Source organism: Battus philenor, unplaced genomic scaffold (genome assembly GCF_028537555.1).
Source record: "Battus philenor isolate CCGP_79_NKW_IND1 unplaced genomic scaffold, ilBatPhil1.0.hap1 SCAF_13, whole genome shotgun sequence".
NCBI classification, from domain to species: Eukaryota; Metazoa; Arthropoda; class Insecta; order Lepidoptera; family Papilionidae; genus Battus; species Battus philenor.
The window spans coordinates 350,011-369,049 of record NW_027181675.1 but is presented as its reverse complement, the minus strand read 5'-3'; the positions used below and the strand labels follow the sequence as shown (position 1 = coordinate 369,049).

The window sequence follows — 19,039 nt, the reverse complement described above, 5'->3', positions numbered from 1 at the left end:
AGTTTAGTGAAGTCAATTAAATTTTGGATTATCTATTCTACCTTATACATATATGCTAATTTAAGTCGTTTTTTCTGGAAATTTTCGTTCTTGACAGGTCTAAATGCTTCCGTAAGTTACAGGAATATTTTGTTGTATATACCTTTCATACTTACCTCCGCACACAAATTCAATACCAAAATAAGTCCTGGTAATATTGATATATTTGTTTCGTAGGTAACAGAACTTCTATGAGAAAAACTACAAATTGTTCTTACAATGTTTTTTTTAAATAATAATGTGTCCAAAATTAGAAATATCTTTATTAAAGTAAACATTTACTTGCACTTTTGAATCCACCGGCTCGGAACGATGATCTGTTAAAAAGAGCTGGCCACTATCAGTACAGCTGCTTTTTTTAAAGAAATTGGACAATTTTAATGAGTTCATTACAATATCATCCATGCAAATGAATCAACGTTGCCGCAGATACATACTAATACACTACTAAAATTGCACCAAAAACATGTTAATTGGATCTAATTTTGAAAATATACATTGAGTTTAAATTCCAACAATTAATTAGTAGTTTGCAAGCATACACCACAAGTCGTATTTCGTCATTTGCGAATTAAAATTTTGTAACATGCAAGTTTTTACAAATAACGGCCAGTCTACATTGATATGTAATGTCCAGCCAACATTTTAAATCTTCGCTATTCAAAGCAGATAATTTTTGACACGCCAACGTAGACCCCGTCGGGTTTCCTATAGACCCCTAACGATTCAACTAGACCACTTTGGAAACTTATGCTTGTTGCATGTTAAACAGTGCAAAATATACTATTTGTTTAGTTGATTAAAAATTATAAGAGTCATACGTCACTGTACGCGACTGTACGTATAATTTGCATGTAAATATAAATACATTTAAGATGATTATCTTAAATGATTGCCGGAGCTAACGTCATTTCGGCAATGGTTTCGGCGAGTACATTCGATTTACCATTTTGATTGAAACATTAAAAATTATATAAGTACCATGACGGACAGTGAATACAAAAAAGTTCCAGTGGACGAAAAACCTGGTGAGTGTTGAAAGTTTATATATAAGAAATGAATAGAGGTAATATTAATAAGAAAACTTACGAAACTGTCCGTTTTTAATTAACTAATTTTCTTAGGAAATTTCTGCGAGAATTTTCATGCTTATCACTAATTGAGATAAAACTAAACTAATATAGAAGCATTGAAATGTTAATAGTAATAGAAGAATAGCGACATACAGACGATAGGTTAAGGTATTTCGTGTACATTGTGATCTGTTTTAACTATATACACAAACTAGACTGATATATTTACTATACGAAACGATTCTGGGGTCATTTAGAACGATTCTACTGCCTGAAACTCTACATACGGTACATTCACAGCATATGGAGAAGATACAAAGAGCTGTTATTCACACCCAGCATTTTTATCCACCAGCATCACGCACAGAAGTCTGTACACTCACCCTATAAATCGCTTTCGTATGCCCTGCCTCTTAGACTGTGGCTCAAGATACGATCTACTATTTTTCCATTATTTATTAAATGGAAAAATCTCTTGTGAGAACCTTTTAGAGTTTATTGGGCTGCAAGTTCTGAGCCATTTCCTCGACGCTTATGAAAGTCATCCTACGTGGGCCCCATCATCGGACAAACGTTGGGCTACACTCTCCTGTCACAAGAATGTGCAGTTCTTATAACAAAATATTTGAACAATTACTTTCCTTCGATTTTTTATGCGACTCTTGTAGTATATAGATTCTATCTTTTTCTCTCTCTGTATCCATAAGAAATTTGTAATTTTGATTTTGTATTTTCAAGCACATAGCCATGAAGAAAATTGCGCGCTATACAGAACGTTTTAAAATTAACAGCTTTTTAGGTGTATAAAATCGCTGGCCAGATGTTTCATTTTACGTGCGAACAATTTTCTATTTAATTTCTTTCTTTCTACAAAATTGTATAAAGTAATTTTAATGTCGTGTCACCTATAAAGGAACACATGACAGAACTATTATTTATACAATAACTATTATGTACTCATAACGTATGTGTATTGCCAGTGTACTTAAATAAATGAATAACAAAACCTTGGACATGTTCGCTGTACGCGAAGCCAAGTCGAAATGGCAATTGGGTGCCGATTGGTACAGGGACGCTTCCCCTGCCCCCTTTACGTCATCCACATCTATCTCTTAAACGATAGAGTGCTACATCTGTCTTAAAAACAAACGTTCTATATTAATCTTTATTTGGCATATGTATACGATATTATAATGTACATACATATAATGCCGTTGATAAAATGTAGTAAATTTTAAAAGTTTAAAATCAATTGTATAAAGTCGTATGAATGCGTAAAAGATTTTTTAAAGTTCTAATATGCTTGTGAATAACAAGCTTCATCTACTATATTAAATGTATTTATCGGAGTAAACAAGAAATAAGGAAGCTAAATTTAAGATAAGTTTTGTTTTTCGGGTATTCTTCTCTTGATGTTCGTGTCCACTTTAAATAACGAAACGTAAAATATTACGAATAAATTATATTAATGAGTAATAAGTGTAAATAATTTACAGTTAAAAATAGGGAAAGTACAATATAATGGTTACTGTATATATTAACATTTCATGTTAAAATTTACAAGATTCAAGAGCTTTAATGGCAGTACACGCAACACTTAACTACTTCTGTTATAAGACAATTATGAATGAAGAAGAATGAGGAGATCCGTTGAAGAACCAAGATCTCCGACGTGGTTAAAAGAATTGCCTCTCTGAAATGGCAGTGGGCGGGGAATATTGATCGTTCAACCAATGGTTGTTGGGGTCGAAAGGGTCTCGAATGACCATGAGTGGGTAAACGCGACGTGGGTAAGCCCCACTAGGATGACCGAGGACTTAGATAAAGTCGGGGAGAGGCATTGGAGGCGATCGAGGTCGGGGAAAGCCTATGCCTTGCAGTGGGCGTCTGTCGGCTAAAAAGAAGAAGAAGAATGACAAAGAAGATCAGCAACGTGAAGTGATTTGGTGTTATTGCGGCACAGCGAGAATACTGGAGATTCAGCTTCCTTGTATTCCTTTCAGGGCATGCCTCGGTACAGTACTATAGAACACCAGAGCGTTCCGAAGAATCTAGTTCTTCTCCAATGGTATGAAAGACGTCCAATTAAGCAATTTAAGTGCTTAGAAATACCATATAGCTTTGTCTTTCTCCAAAGACTAGGGTGTCTTGCATATTTAGGACATTTAATACTAAAAAATAACGTTTTATTACACTTATTTCCAGAGAAAAATGCAGAACTGCATTACGGGTACGGAGTCCGCCACATCCAAGCTTTGCTGCTTCTCTTCAGCCTTTGCATCGGGTACACGGCGCGCGCGCATCTCGGCGTCACTGTGGTGGCCATGACCAGCCAGCCCAGGCACAGCAACACCTCAGGATGTCAAGGCATAGACATTGTAAACGCTTCACAGCTCAACGGATATGCACTATGTAATGGTACAACACTTGAAGAGAGCTCGCAAATGTATCGAGTTAGTATTTTTATATTTCGTACACTGTAACATTTAATCATGGAACTCTTGTTTTTGACAGCGGGTGAAGGAAAAAGTGTTTATACTTTGTTCCACGCAATTTTTCAATGTTGTCGTATAAACTTCTTTCTTTTTTTCGGAAAGAAAATATCTTTCCACACCCGCTATTGCAAGGATAGGTATTGTTAATATTGCACCGAATAAAAGCAGTAAATATTCTAGCCATAATTAGTTTTATTAATAAAACAATTATTTGATACAATTTCGTGTAGTCTAAACGGTAAAACGTGACTTAAAATTAAGCGTTTAGAACTATATATATATAATTATATGAAAGTCATATCTACACCAATTCAACGAATTCTCAAGAAGGACTCCAATGATACTCTTAGGTTTCGTCTCCTCGCCTTGATAAAATCGTACGCGAAGCACTCAGGAACGGCAGCACACAAACCCAAGCACCGGCTGCGACCGGGGTCAATAGATCGGGGAACAAAATACAATAAAATTTGTGTAAAGAAGATATGGTCAACTAATAAATAAGTATAACAGTGTACCATGTACCATCTCTTTTGAGAATACATCGCACGAACACATAGTAAAAATAAAAATAGAATTGTAATGTATAAAGATAGATTAAGTTAGTATACAAGATAAAGTACATATAAAAGCCGTTTGGCTTTTCACGATAGGTAGAGTGAAAAACAAGCAAGAAGATAAATAATGGATGGTTGATATAAATACTTATAAATAAATAAATTTAATAAAAATGTTAAAAATGCATAGTGAAAAAATTATTACCTTACATAAAAAGTCTTTGTCATTTGTCGAGGTATGAAGGCGTAACACAAAAAATCTTAAGAAGGATACACTAAGAAAACAAAAAATACACTAATTTATATAGGGAACTCCAGGAAAGATGGTAATTACCACCAGTCTTTCTATGCTTCTTATTATTTTTCCCATAAACAAGATTTATGACAATAACCATACAATTAAATATTTTGAGAGGAAGTAAAAGCTGGTATGTACGTGAAAATGGTATCAAAAGGTCTTGTCGAAAAACTGTATATTTTATTTTAATACTTTAAATAAATATACAAAGTGAAGTGTATAAATAATTCACTGCAAAGTTTAAAATGGTATAATTTAGTTTTTAAATGTTTCAAAGCCAGGGTGAACGTTTGGGAAATTGAGATGTCGTTCGATACTCGCCGGGCGTCGAGGACTTCGTCGGAAAAATGCCAATTAAAATTGTTTCTCTTTTCATTTGCCTCCGCTCACTGAAATTGAGGAATTTACTTCGCGAATAAATTCTAGACGTCATTTACATTTTTGCTTTTGATTTATTTTAAAATATTCCAAATATAACTTCCAAAAAGTATAAATGACGATCGGTCTTATTGGATAAATATAGAATTTTATAAACCTATTACATTTATTTAAATGTGTTGTTGTTTTAATGATAATTTAAAAAAAAAATTATCTAAAAACTATCGGAAATTTCAACATTGCATATACAATAAATAAGTCCTTCAAAATACATTGAACTCCCTTCCAATCGGGCCTATTGCGATACCTTAAATGGAGATATTTCAATGTGGATACAAAATATTTTGAATAGTTCTAGAATCACTATGTTTATATGTAGATATTATTATCAATTTTAAATCATTTATGATGATAAGCTTTTGTACGTACAGAAAAGATTGCCAGAACAGCACAACTTGATAGGAACTTGAATCAAATTGAGCTCCTTTTTAATGATATCCTTTAATAAACTATTCAATAAACAAATATTTAAACTTTCGGGAATCCTTGGCAATGATGTCGCTTGATTATTTTAGTTTAATTTAGGCTATATACGGTAAAGTGTATATGTACAAATCTATATTGTTAAACTTTATTAAAAGATGTGTTGTTGTGGAATTTCTTCCTGCTTCTTCTCCATAACTACAACACCTTGAGAAGCAGAGTAGAATCAAAAATAAAATAGGTCTAAAAATAAATATAAAATAAGTTGACTATCAATAAGAGCTCTATTAAAAGTTCCAATGTTGAATAAATGAATTATATCTATATGTTATCTTATACGAAGTAGATTTTATTTTCAGGCTGTTTAAACTTTCTTAGTATATATCCTTAAAATATTCATTAGAGCAAATCATTTCCAATTTTAACTATCACATAATACCATTTACAAAAAGAAGTCAATTTTAAAATAGTTTTTCGTTTAAAATTTTAATTTATTACATGATGATGATTTAAGAGTGTACAAAAGAAAAAGAAGTAGAGAAACATATATCATGTTCATGCTAATTTCTGATGTTGACCTTATTTACTCCTTTTTTTCTATTACTTTTCACAATAATACGATTATCATATATATTATATATATAAAAAATATGTACGCATATATATTTAAGTATATATATATATATATATATATATACATATATATATATATATATATATATATATATATACATATATATATATATATATATATAAATTAAACACATGATTGGCTATTTTCTGCAACATATATCGTGATGTAAATCGAAATTATTTCGCAGGTGTACAATTGGCCAAAATCGAAACAAGAGATGGTATTGGGCTCGTTTTTCGTCGGTTACGGCGTTACAATGCTGCCAGCCGGATTGGCTTGCCAGAAGTGGGGGGGAAAGGTACCCCTTCAGGTCGCCCTGTTCGTGAGCGGAGTCATGTCTATCCTGGCACCTTGGCTGACTGCATGGGTTTGTTCAATTTTATGTATCTGGCATATACAGGATGATTAGTTAGATGTAAATATGTACCTTATTTATCAGCAAAAAACTTGAAAGCTTTTACACCTTTTTCCTTTTACCCTGTATAAAATGATCACTTTGAAAAGTATAAAGTTAATTTATTTCTTTACTGAAATGCGACTGGCTTTTAACTTCTGGCAGTACAAAATCTGCAATGACAGATAGTAAAAAAAAATAATTATACCTAAAATGAAGGAATTCTAATTTTTAGAACGCTATATCTTACTATATTATCAGTATGTAATTATTATTTAGCTATGCTCGGAGTTTCGTTGCAAAATCGAATAATAAATAAAGAAATCCAGAAGAATCGAGTTTATGAACGTATCTCAAAGAATTTTTGGGCTTAAGTAGCAGTAGCCAGGGCACATCGCTAGTGCAACCGATGACCGTTGGGGTCGAAAGGTTTTCGATTTGTGACCAAGAGCTCGTTGATGCAGCGTGGTTAAACCCTCAACTAGACGTGGACCGACGTCATAGTCAAGGGCACAGTAAATTGGTAGATGCGGGGAGCGCAATACTAGTCATATTGGCGATCTATGATAGACGCTAATGCCTTGCAGTGACCGTATACCAGCTGAAAAGAAGAACTGGACGCGTTATTTTTTAAATACCTTTATGTTTAGATGAGCAATTCGCCCTATGGCAACTCTCTCAAACGCGAAACTATACGTCCCTGACGTGACGTCACGACCTATTTTGACATACTTCTCTCGGTGGAATATCTCTCTGTTTAATTGTATTGTGGATATATGTAACATTGTACAACTCAATGTCTACTATCCTAGTTCCACTGCACCAAATAAGAAGACGATATCTCATAATCCCTTTAAAGTATCTACATCTATTACCAATAACCTGTGTACGGAGTTTATTTCTTAACGTGAACATAGACATAGTGATTTCTTTTAATAGTTAAATTTTTGAATCTGAGCTTTCCATCGGGCACTTTTGCCAACAAGCTACTCGACTTAACTAACTGAAATTAGTATTTGCTTTTTAAAATATTGAGTAAATACATTTCGAATATAAATATTTCATCTGTGCAATATTTCAAATGTGAATAATTTTCGACGTAAATGCGAAGTTCTGATTTAAAGATAAGATACAATAATTCAATTCATTATATTTATTTTTTATTTTATATAATAACATATTAATTTTTTTTATTACGCGTCTTAAAAATATTACAGTAATGTTCTGTATGTATGTATGTATTAGTTTTTTGTACGAATTAAATGTCAGGTGGGCGTGGTCGTAGGAGGTTATGAAAATTTATAAATTAAAGTAATGTTGCGTATGAGCCGAAATAATTTCTGTATTTGATTTGTAATCACTTTTTGTACACAATCAGATAATAATAAAGCAGGAAATCAGAATGATTGATACGATATTGAGCGATTCGTCGCGGAAGCGTTGCGCATGCGACTCTTCGTTTAATAGCTGCCTCGATTCAAGATGGCCGCCCCGCTACCACAGACACGACGCTCCAATAGTGATTGACAAGTCACTCTTGACGTTTACTTTGACAGTAGAATGTCGCGACTGCGCCGTCATATATATATTAACGTATATATTAGTACAGCTAATAGGAACACAGCGAGAGATATATAATTGTTCTTACTTTTCCGGAACATAGTTCGTATTTATGAAGATAGGGCGCTGCTTCGACTGTAACGTATTAAACAAATAATAATACAAAAGAACAATTGGACTCGAAAAGAAAAGAAGTTTCCAGAAGATGGCAGCAGCGTCCTCTGCCTACCATAATCCCATACTGCGATCGCCAACCCGCAAGCCAAGAGTCTCTATTATGGTACATCTCCCAATAGACATGTTTGGGAGTGGTCTGCCATGCAGCAAGCGTGAAAAACCAAATATATTGTAGTATCTATTCAAAAGTAATAATACGTAAAAAACTGTAATATTGTTAAGATTTTTGCCTCACGCCTGAGTTAACTTTTAAGCATAAAAAGAGCAATATTTCTATTACGAAGACGAAAACATATTTATTCTATACATATATATATTTTAAAGAAATTATCAATTTAGAATATATTGACTGTAATATATCGTAACTTTAAATTTTACTGTAATAACCTGTATTTTTTTATTTGTGCGTATGTATATTAATCATTGCAATAGTATACAGAATGATTAGATCGGTAAAAGTTTTAATAGGAAAAAATATTTTATTTAACGTCAAATTATATATGGTATACCAAGTCCAAAAATCAATTATTTTAAAAATAATTAATAACTTAGTAGTGATATAATTAGTAAAAGCGGTTGCAAAATTCAAGTTACTACAAAATTAAAATTAATTACAGTTTACAATCTGTCTTACCTGTTATTGGCTTGTCGCATTTAATTGAAAAAATTAATTATTGTAACATACTTCAAAATGATCATTTAAAAAGCTTTTTACTGGCCAATGAGCTATATATAAAGCCCTGTAAGTAATACAATAAAACTGTATGAGAACAAAGAACTAATAAACAAAAATTTGCGCTTGCTAAAATCGTAAGGCCCAAAGTGAGAGGAACATTTTCGTAACAAAGTGTCGAAGTACAGAAACTTCGTCGAAGAGATTGTAGATAAGAGAATTCGTTATTGAATTAGTTTTGTATCGTTAGAAAAAAAAAATGGGCGCCTTGTGCGACGGAACCAAAGGCAGACGATGAAGAGTGAACTTTGGTAATTATAAATTAATTATCAACTTGAGTGATTTAGTGAGAAAATCAAAACAATTTTTGTATTAAAATGTTTCTTTCTTCGTTCATATCTATGGAGGGATGTACCATAATCCTCACGCTTGTCAGGTCAGTTGGCGATCGCAATGTTGTACCACAGTACGCAGAGAACACTGCTGCCCATCTTCTGTAAGCTTGTTTGTGACCAGAGGCAATTCTAGCACGTGGAAATTGAATTCTGTACAAGCTTTTGTCCAGGGAATCGAACCCGCGACTCTACCGCTGGTAGCTGATAGAAGTGGTGCAGGTAGACTTAAGATTTTTAAACGTTCCATGAGAAACCTTCATGGGCATCACCAGATGTTTATAATACAAGAAATAAGGTTCACAGACTACCAGCTGAGGTAGTACCGCCCTCTAGTAAGCTCTGGAACTTTTCATGAACGAAGTGACTTTAGAGGTAAATGGTCGGCTATACTCCGGATTTTTCTAGAATATCTAATGAAAACAAAGAGAAATCCATGAACGAAACTTACCGACGTTCCTCTATTTGGAAATATGAAATTGCAGTGTTCAGGTCAGATATCACGCAGAACAGATGACCACTGGGGCCTTAAGATTCTGGGGTGGTGATAACGAACTAATTCAGGTTTTCGAAACGCTGGATGCAGGCCGCTTCCTACTGGTTCTCTTGGAAATCTGTAGGAGGTGGCGATGAATACTAGACAGACTTAAAATTGGTACTCTTAACTATATAGAAAAACAGGTGCTGGATTTATTTTATGAAGGGGCTGCTAGTTCATAACAGTTTTGAGGACCTGTGATTTAGATAATGTCCCTTTTGTATTAGTTACACTGCCTGGTGTTGTTATTATAAACAAACGGGAAACAACTCCAGAGAACTCTAAATGACGAAGACAGATTTCGAGAAACTTAACTTGCAACTAAAATATTTTAAATGCTCTCTTCTTTAAATGCAATAATATATATTTAATACTAATTTAATATCATTAAATAAGTCAATTAGTATTTGTTATGATGACATTTGTTTTGGTGTTCAGGGTAATTGGAAAGCGCTAGCCGCCTGTCGGCTGATCCAGGGTGTGTCACAGGCGGGATATTACCCCGGTACCCATACCATGCTGGTGCAGTGGGTTCCGCTCAGCGAACGAGGTAGCCTGAGTAGCTACGTCTACACGGGTAACTTGCGTTATAACTTTGTATAACTTTAACTACTTAATTCATTATTATTTATACGTCGTATATTACTTCGGCGACCTTTGTCCCGCGGACTTATTGCCGGGCAAGCCTATGTTTTGCAGTGAGCGTCTATCAGCTGACATGATGATAGTAAGGATTCATTTCAATTATTTCTTGCAGGAAGTCTGTTAGGCACCGTGGCAGCCTTCCAAATAGGCGGCATACTTGGCGCCAGTCGCTGGGGTTGGCCTTCCACCTTTTGGGTGACAGGCGTGCTTTGCCTCATCATGTTCACGCTGCTCACTGTGTTCGGAGCCGCTTCACCGTCACAGCATAAGAGTATCTCTGATGACGAAAAGAACTTCATTCTTGGGCGAATAGATGATGGCGTTAAAAGGGTGAGTACATGCTCTCTCTATGATAAGGATCGTGTTCCAGTTTCAGTTCTTTTATAATCATCGTCCACTGCTAAACATAGGCTTCATCTATAAATTTACAATAAGATCAATAAGAAACTTCACGCCTCCACCGTACTTCTATGATCCTAAGGAAGCCGTCCTTGTGTTGCTTGGATCAAGCCTGCTATACCGTCTGCTCACTACCAGTTCAACTTGCCAAAGCCTAGTTAGGCTATGTGGGTTCTTCCGTGCATCTAAGGATCTCGTAAAGAAATTTTGTAGACATTCCTCGAACTATACTTGTACAATATTTAAATGTTATACTATTATACAATCTTTTTATAGGCTCAAAAACATTAATACCCCTTTTGCAGAAGACGTACTATGTAACTAAATAATAATATTTAAAATTTAAATAGCGTATGAGTTATCACATATATCATTGTGTTTGTATATGTAAATAAAGTGAAATTTCCAGAAACCAGCAATGCCGTGGAGGTCTATACTTCGGTCGCGGCACGTGTGGGCATCTGTTGCTTCGCACATGGGCTGCGGCGTGCTGTTCGTTTTCTTCTTCACTCAAGTTGCCACCTACATGCACGCCATACTCAAAGTCGACATCAGAAACGTATGTGATTTCTTATTGTTAATCGGTTTTTAAACGGTTTTATTTAGTTCGACCCGTACGTAATTTGTTTATTTGGGTCAAAATTAGAAATTGAAATTTAAGCACCTTCCCGTTGTCAGATTGATCTGAAATTTGGTACACACATTTAATTTAGATGACAATACAATATAATAAAATCAATGACATTATAAATCTGAGATGGCCGCCGATACAAAATGGCGGATTACATATTTTTCCTTAACCCCCTCAATATGGGTATCAAATGAAAGGGCTACACTAGTAAAACACGATGATTATGTCAAAATTTAAAATTCAAGATGGACGCCGTTCCAATATGGCGGACTAGGTACATAGTTTTCCACAACCCCCACAATATGGGTATCGAAAAATCGTTTAACTCAAAAGTTTTTTAAATGTATTTATTTTACTCTTCCTTGGGGGTTGTAGTGGACATCACCCGTGGAGCTTATCCTATCCTATAGAAGCCTAATTGTAATTTTAATCTGAGTAGTGTATATTTCAGAGTTAAGTACAACACTGACTGCCCCATATATAATGGCAACGACTGTCTTACCGCCTGGATTGAAATTCAATAATAAACTTCTTTTCAGCTTGACGCTTACTTCAAAGCACACAAATCTTCCCTCACAGATCGCAACAGTAATCGATCTTGAGCTGCTCGTATCCAGTGACTTCCGCGATCTCAACTATGTCGTCGGTCCACTTTTGTTTTATGACCCCCGCTATTGGGGGCCTCTCGTACCCCTATTTATAGTGGAACAGGGACTTTATTTGCAATTTAATTTTTCACAAGATTTTTAATTTTCTCTCTCTTCTTTCATATTTTACTTTCTCTTTCGGTCTATTATATACCTTTCATGCTACATTTCTACTTTCTTACCCTTTTGCTCTGTTCATCTATCATTCTTTCCTCTTTTCTTTTAAATTTTTTCATTTCACTTATTTTTTATAATACATTATAAGTCACATTTGAGTTTTATTTTATCACATTTCTTATTGTATATTTGTATTTTAATTTTTTTTTGTATAACGTTTTTAATTATTTTCTTGCAACAAGCGAGGAATTCTTTCCTAGTTTCTTTTTCGCCTATCAGGGAGGCTATTGTCTCCTCCCTGATTTTAACGTCAGACCGGCACTCGAATACGACGTCGGTCCGCTTAGAGAGGGAGGATCTACTCACGTGAGGGTCTACTCACGCCACGTCTACCGTATCGTTGTCGCCACTTATAAACCTTTCGGCATTTTACATTTGAACCTTTTGATAACGTTAGCGGCCAGCAATAAGAAACGTTTTGACTTTAACGCAACACGTATCTCAAATATTTAATGGAATCAGGCGTTACCTTGCGGAAGTCCATCCTAAGTAATAAAAGGACCAATATTTAGTCACTTTCGCACATGCAGTGGTAGACGTGCAAAAAAGTGCACCGCCCGCCAGCCCGCTGATAAACTGAAAAGTGCCAAACACAGAGTCTCTGTGTTTGGCACTAATCGGTGTAACATAACTCCTGAAGATGCCCCGTGGAGGGGTGAAACACGTGTTGAGTAATTTGGCGGTGGCGGTTGTGTGATTCGCATTGTTTGCCGCATACGCATTTATCAGCGGGCTGGCGGGCGGTGCATTTTATTGCACGACTACCACTGCATGTGCGGAAGTGGCTAAATATTGGTCCTTTTCTTACACGTATCTCATGTTTCGTCGATAGTTCTTTATTTAGCGCATATTTAGCTTAGTCCAACACTGCCAAGTCTTTTAAAATAACTATAAAAGTTAGGCAAAATATATCTTTGCTGTATAAGATTGAGAAAATAACCACATGTGTGGTTAAAATGTAGCGTTATGTTTATGGAGTCTTATACGCTCTGAAGTCGTTTACGTAACGGCGAGTGCGGAGTAGTTTGTCCTCATTTTGGAGCACGCACTGATGTAATGCTAATTCACATTACACGGTATATTATGAACGCTACAAAACTATCTATTCGGATAATCTTGGAACTGAAATTAAATTATCACGTAAAAGCTTTGTATGTGTAGTGAGATAAGAGTATTAGCTTATTTCGACATTGCAACAAAATTTATTTTTTGATATTTTGACGAAAGTAAATCTGTAGGAAAATACTAAATATCTTCATGTTTATTGATATAAAGTAAATCATTTATGGAAAGCGGTTTTGAAAGTTTTTGTAATAATAATAACAACATAATATGAATTTATAATCTATTATGCGTGATTCCTTGATGCAAAATTATTGTGGGTAGCAATAGGTCAACTCCTCTTCTAGTATTTTTTCCTCTGCATTTTATAACTGTTTTTTTGCTATCTTGTAACCATATTTTATAAAATTTAGTTGTTTTTTTGATTATATAAAAATCAAAAGTGACCACCACATACCACAGAATCATTACTGAAATAAATCGCCCACTTTTAAACTCTTTAAATTAGATAACAGTTCTATCAAAAAGCTACATTTTTACTGAGCAAATTATTATCTTTTACGATTATAGTACAAAATAAACTCGTATCATTTTTATCTTAATTAGAAATATTTGGCCTCTTTAATTTCTTTTTTGGTTTTGGAAAAAAATGAGAATGTCGCCATATTCATGGTTCTAATGTAATTAGTAAATCTGTCTTTCATATTTCTCTTGTCATCGTATCGTCGAAAAAAACTGTTGCCGCCACTTGAACCAACATATTTTATCGGCTAAGCCAATGTTACAACAAAAACACTAATAACCATATAACTGGTAAAATCAAACATTACGTAATTGAGTTTCGTATAGAACAATCATACGTTCTACTTCCAATCACAATCTTTAATTACAATTGACAAAGGGAACATCTAACTACTACTAGGAGTATTTAATGGAATCAGGCGTTACCTTTCGGAAGTCCATCCTAAGTAAGAAAAGGACCAATATTTAGCCACTTCCGCACATGCAGTGGTAGTCGTGCAACAAAGTGCACCGCCCGCCAGCCCGGTGGTAAATGCGTATGCGGCAAACAATGCGAATCACACAACCGCCACCGTCAAATTACTCAACACGTGTTTCACCCCTCCACGGGGCATCTTCAGGAGTTATGTTACACCGATTAGTGCCAAACACAGAGTCTACTAGAAGACAGGATCAAGAAGGCTCACCGTGCACAAGACTCAGGAGCCAAAGAGTGAGGCGGGCATCGTCCGTCGAACAACAGACACACTCAGGCTGTATAGCAGTGCCCATCATGCGGTGGTAGTAATATCACGTCACATAAACTTGTGCGTGAATTGCACGAAACTCAAGATGCGATCGCAAGATTCATCGATGTGGTGAATACGGCAACCGCCGAGCACACTAGCACACAACCTGTGGATGACAATATGGAATATGGATGCGGTAGTGGTCCGACGAACCGTTAATTTAAAAACTGGATACCGTTAGGGCGCCGTTAAAATAGATCAAGAGACAGTAATCACTGTAATGTGCAAAAGCGTGGGCAAAAAATCGAAAATATTAAACGTAGTAGTAAACAGAAAGTAGATCCTAATGTCAACGAAAACTCTAACTACTATTAAAATATTTAACTAGCGTTTTAGAGTTGTATTGAGAGATCTATCTTAAGATATTCAGCTTCGTGTGCGTTTGGAATAATCTGGCGCGAAACACTGACTCGTGTAACCGTTGCGGTAGTTCATAAGAGAATGAGTTAGTATGACATGTATCTACCTATTATGTCCCACCGAAGAAGAAGGCGACTAACACACTCTATTCAAACCAATTAAAATGTATTTATTTCAGAGTGGGCTCCTGTCATCGATGCCTTACATCGCATCCATATTCTCCGTGGCCCTCGGTGGATATTTTTCCGACTTTTTAATAAATAGAAAAATTCTCACAATCAAAAGTGCGAGGATCATATCCAATACAATTGGTGAGTTTATAAACATATATATATCTAATAGATTCAGGTGTTATTTTGCCGAAGTCCATCCTAAGTAAGAAAAGGACTAATATATAGGTACTTCAGAACTGCCTTCAGAGCCGGTGGTAGCATCCTGTAGGAACAATAATGCCGATATTTTATGTTGATTGACGAATTGAAAGTGTTTGTAACAGTCTATTCGAATAAAGCAGAATCAACATAAAATAAGTAACTATTTTTTGCGTACGGTATAATTGTGAATTTTCTTTTAGTTATACTGTAATAAATTTAAAAAGTTAATTTAACGAAAACTTGTAAAAAAATTCTATTTTTGTATGAATATTTCTTAAATGGTAGAAATCTCAGAAATGTGTTGGTCTATAATTTTTTTAAGGATTTTGTGTAAATGACCACAAAAAGACCTTTCGAATATTTTGTAGGCTCCTCCCAGATAAGGCGCATTTGGAACTTTACAAATGAAGGTTGCCACAATAGGAGAGTTTAATATGATAATAGTGTTATATGTCAGTGTAGAGCTCGAATTAAAATTCCACTTGTACTTAAAAGATGTGTTATATAAAGTGTACTGATAATTGCGTAATATTCCGTAACTACGTGAATGCCAAGTTGAAATTCTACGAACATTGTAATTGAATGATGCGCGCCGTCAGCCCCGATTGGCTAATTCGTATTGGACATTTGCGAGTTGGTCAAAATATTTTCTATAAAATTGAGCTCTTCGTACATCCTTCTTGTGAAGTATACCAGTAATTACTGAATAAATAAATACATAATTATGTTTATAAATTGAAAATAAGTAAATTCCGTGTCGTGTTTTAGGGTCGGTGGCAGCAGGGCTGGCAACGGCGGCTGTTTCATTCACAACAAACGTTACCCTGGCAGTGACTTGCTTCGTAGTCGCGCTCATGACGCAGGGCTTGTGCCACACCGGCTGGATGGTAAGTGACGAATACACACAGCTCATGAACTATGTGTCGGAACGTTACTAATTCGGAATGCGCGGCTAGATACAATTTTTCCACTTAACAAAAAATTTTTAGTACCTTAACAAAAAAAATAGCTGAAATAGTAGATTGGTAGATTGTCTTCATGTCAAAGATAGATTTTTCGCACGGCGTAATAATGGACATAAGAAAAGTTGCCGAAGAATTGGAACAATCGTGTAGTTTATAATTTAAATCTATCGGTTATTAAAATTGTAACATTTTTATTTACGGTAACTAATAGTGAAAGTTACGGCTTCGAGTGCCGGTCTGGCGTTGAAATCAGGGAGGAGACAATACCCTCCCTGATAGGCGGAGCTGACAAACAGGCATTCATATCGCTTTGTAAAGAGATCGCCAAAAGGGCGATAGAAAGAAATAAAGCAAACAGAGTATAAAAAGATAAATAGATTAAAAATGTAAATAGAAACAAAACTGTGATAGAAAATAGTTATAGAATAAGTAACAATGTAAAATAAAAATACAAATCGAAAAATGTAAAAAGAAAAGGGGAAGAATGATAGACGAACAGAGCAAATAGGGTAAGAAAGTAGAAATGTAGCATGAAAGATAGAAAACGGACCGAAAGAGAATATGAAGAATGAAAGAAGAGAGAGAAAATAAAAGATAATGTGAAAAAATTAAATGCTAATAAAGTCCCTATCCCACCACAAATAGGGGTACGAGAGGCCCCCAATAGCGAGGGTCATTAAAAAAAAATAGTGAAAGTTTATCAACAGTTTACCAACCTTATTAATTGGCATCGAGCAATGATAGCCAAGCATTAGAGGTCTAAGACTCTGTAGGTCGCGGGTTTTATTCCCCGGATATAATCTTATATAATTCACATTTTATACATTAATTTTATAATATTGCTACAGCTCACAAACAAGTTTCCAGAGGATAGGCCGCAGCGTCCTCTCGTACCATAATACTACACTGTTCGTTCTTCGGTTCCTATTTATTAATGTTAAAATAAAAAGACATTTTATCCTTTGGTACATCTGTACACTGAAAAATTGCACCATACTGCGATGCAATACGAAGTCGTGGCACGTATTCTGTTAGACGTAATATTAACATCTGGCAGCCAGTTATTGAGACATAATTCAATTTATGAAATTATTGATTTTCGTAGAAATTGCGAAATGTTTATGATCTCTGCCTCTTTCAGATCAACTATATGGACTTGGCGCCAAACTTCAGCGGCGGACTGATGGCCATCGGTAACACAGTCACTAATGTGTTCGTGATGCTGATGCCCATTCTTGTGTCCAAAGTCGTCACCGACGTGGTAAGAATTTGGTTTCCATAAAATGGGAAATAATTTTTTTTTTATTTAAATTACGCCTGGAAATTTCCATGAAACGAGACTGCCTAGACTAGACTAGGTGATTCTAATAAAATATTAACTGTGATAACCAATAAAAATTGTGATCTGGGAAAGTTGCTGAAGGAAGGAAGGAGAAGAATGCAAGAAGATACGTAAGTGAAGAAAAGTAGATCATGTGAATATTTAATGGAATCAAGCGTTACCTTGCGGAAGTTCATCCTAAGTAATTTTGTAATGTTTGCCGCATACGCATTTATCAGCGGGCTAGCGGGCGGTGCACTTTATTGCACGACTACCACTGCATATGCGGAAGTGGCTAAATATTGGTCCTTTTCTTACTTAGATCGTGTGAAGTATAAAAGGGTGGTACAAAAGAAAATGTGATTGAAGGAATGTGGAATAAAAATGATAAATACAATTACTAAAAAAGAAACAAAAAGAAAGAAGCAATTTATATACAGGTATAACAGTCGGTTTTATCACTCGAGGCGATCTCTACCAGACAACCTTGTTAGCAAATTGTTACACATACTACTATATCAAAATAAATTCGTAGCAATAAACAAATTTGGAGTGAACAACTTGGGAAATTTGTTTCATCTCGAACCGTTTTTTATAGTTGCGTTCGTCAATGTGAACTTTAGTAATAATACTGTCGGTTGTTCAAAATGCACCACTTTTGAACAACACACTGTCAGCCGCACGCGTGGGCATTACCAGCTTTGGAGCAGCTACTAAGGTTCTGCAGTTGAAGCATCGGCTGGAATGATTAAACTTCAGTTTTATTTTTACATTTAATTTCAGACCAACGTGTACCAATGGCGTGTTTTGATGTTCACCATAGTGGCGTTGGTTTTGGTTACAAATTTCATTTTCGTTTTCTTCATGTCATCTGAAACGCAACCCTGGAATGATGGAGAAATAAAAGGTATAATAAACTTTAATTAATTAGTTTAATAGCTCTTTCATAGTCACGAAATTCGTGTGGATTTAATTCTTTAATAGTGATCAATATGGTTGTATGTAATACTGATTATTTTATATGTATGTATTAACTGTCTTGATCGTGTTGAAATTTTACAATATTTCTGTATTTCAGAGACACAAAAGGATGCAAAGAAGATGGATGACATGTCAAAGTAGTTATTGGTTCGTTTGAAGGTCTATATTTAGACAACTTCACATGTAACCGCCTACAACTGGTCATCCAAATGCGGGGAATTACCATCTTACATATCATATATTATGCGAATTTTTTATATTAAAGAATTTGAAAAAATATTGTTTTGTTTTTATTTTTTTTTATAATATAGATATGGTATGTTATGCTCTCACTATATGTAATGGAGGATCCGGACATACGTACTTTCTTCGTTTAAGTACAGTTTTTTATTCGCGGAATATATCTTTCATATATATGCCACGAATACAGACACAGTGAATACGGAATACTAATTTATATAAGTATAACGATTATAGGC

At 35.0% G+C, this 19,039-nt stretch overlaps 1 protein-coding gene across 1 annotated transcript; it reads left to right on the top strand.

Moving 5' to 3' along the window:
• Positions 1-951: 951 nt before the first annotated feature.
• On the top strand, positions 952-18,825 carry LOC137933380 (putative inorganic phosphate cotransporter). The gene is made up of 11 exons (XM_068777324.1): positions 952-1,067; positions 3,318-3,565; positions 6,142-6,321; positions 10,127-10,265; positions 10,446-10,663; positions 11,142-11,291; positions 15,098-15,230; positions 16,062-16,180; positions 17,400-17,519; positions 18,363-18,486; positions 18,658-18,825. The coding sequence occupies exons 1-11, from the start codon at positions 1,022-1,024 to the stop codon at positions 18,699-18,701; spliced, it is 1,521 nt and encodes a 506-aa protein (XP_068633425.1). The 5' UTR covers positions 952-1,021; the 3' UTR covers positions 18,702-18,825.
• Positions 18,826-19,039: the final 214 nt, after the last annotated feature.

Excerpts from the sequence above, each read along its gene's own strand:
- LOC137933380 (XM_068777324.1), top strand. The coding sequence starts at position 1,022 with ATGACGGACAGTGAATACAAAAAAGTTCCAGTGGACGAAAAACCTG. Across the intron at positions 3,566-6,141 it reads AGAGCTCGCAAATGTATCGA|GTGTACAATTGGCCAAAATC; the intron begins GTTAGTATTTTT and ends ATTATTTCGCAG. Across the intron at positions 15,231-16,061 it reads GATCATATCCAATACAATTG|GGTCGGTGGCAGCAGGGCTG; the intron begins GTGAGTTTATAA and ends GTCGTGTTTTAG.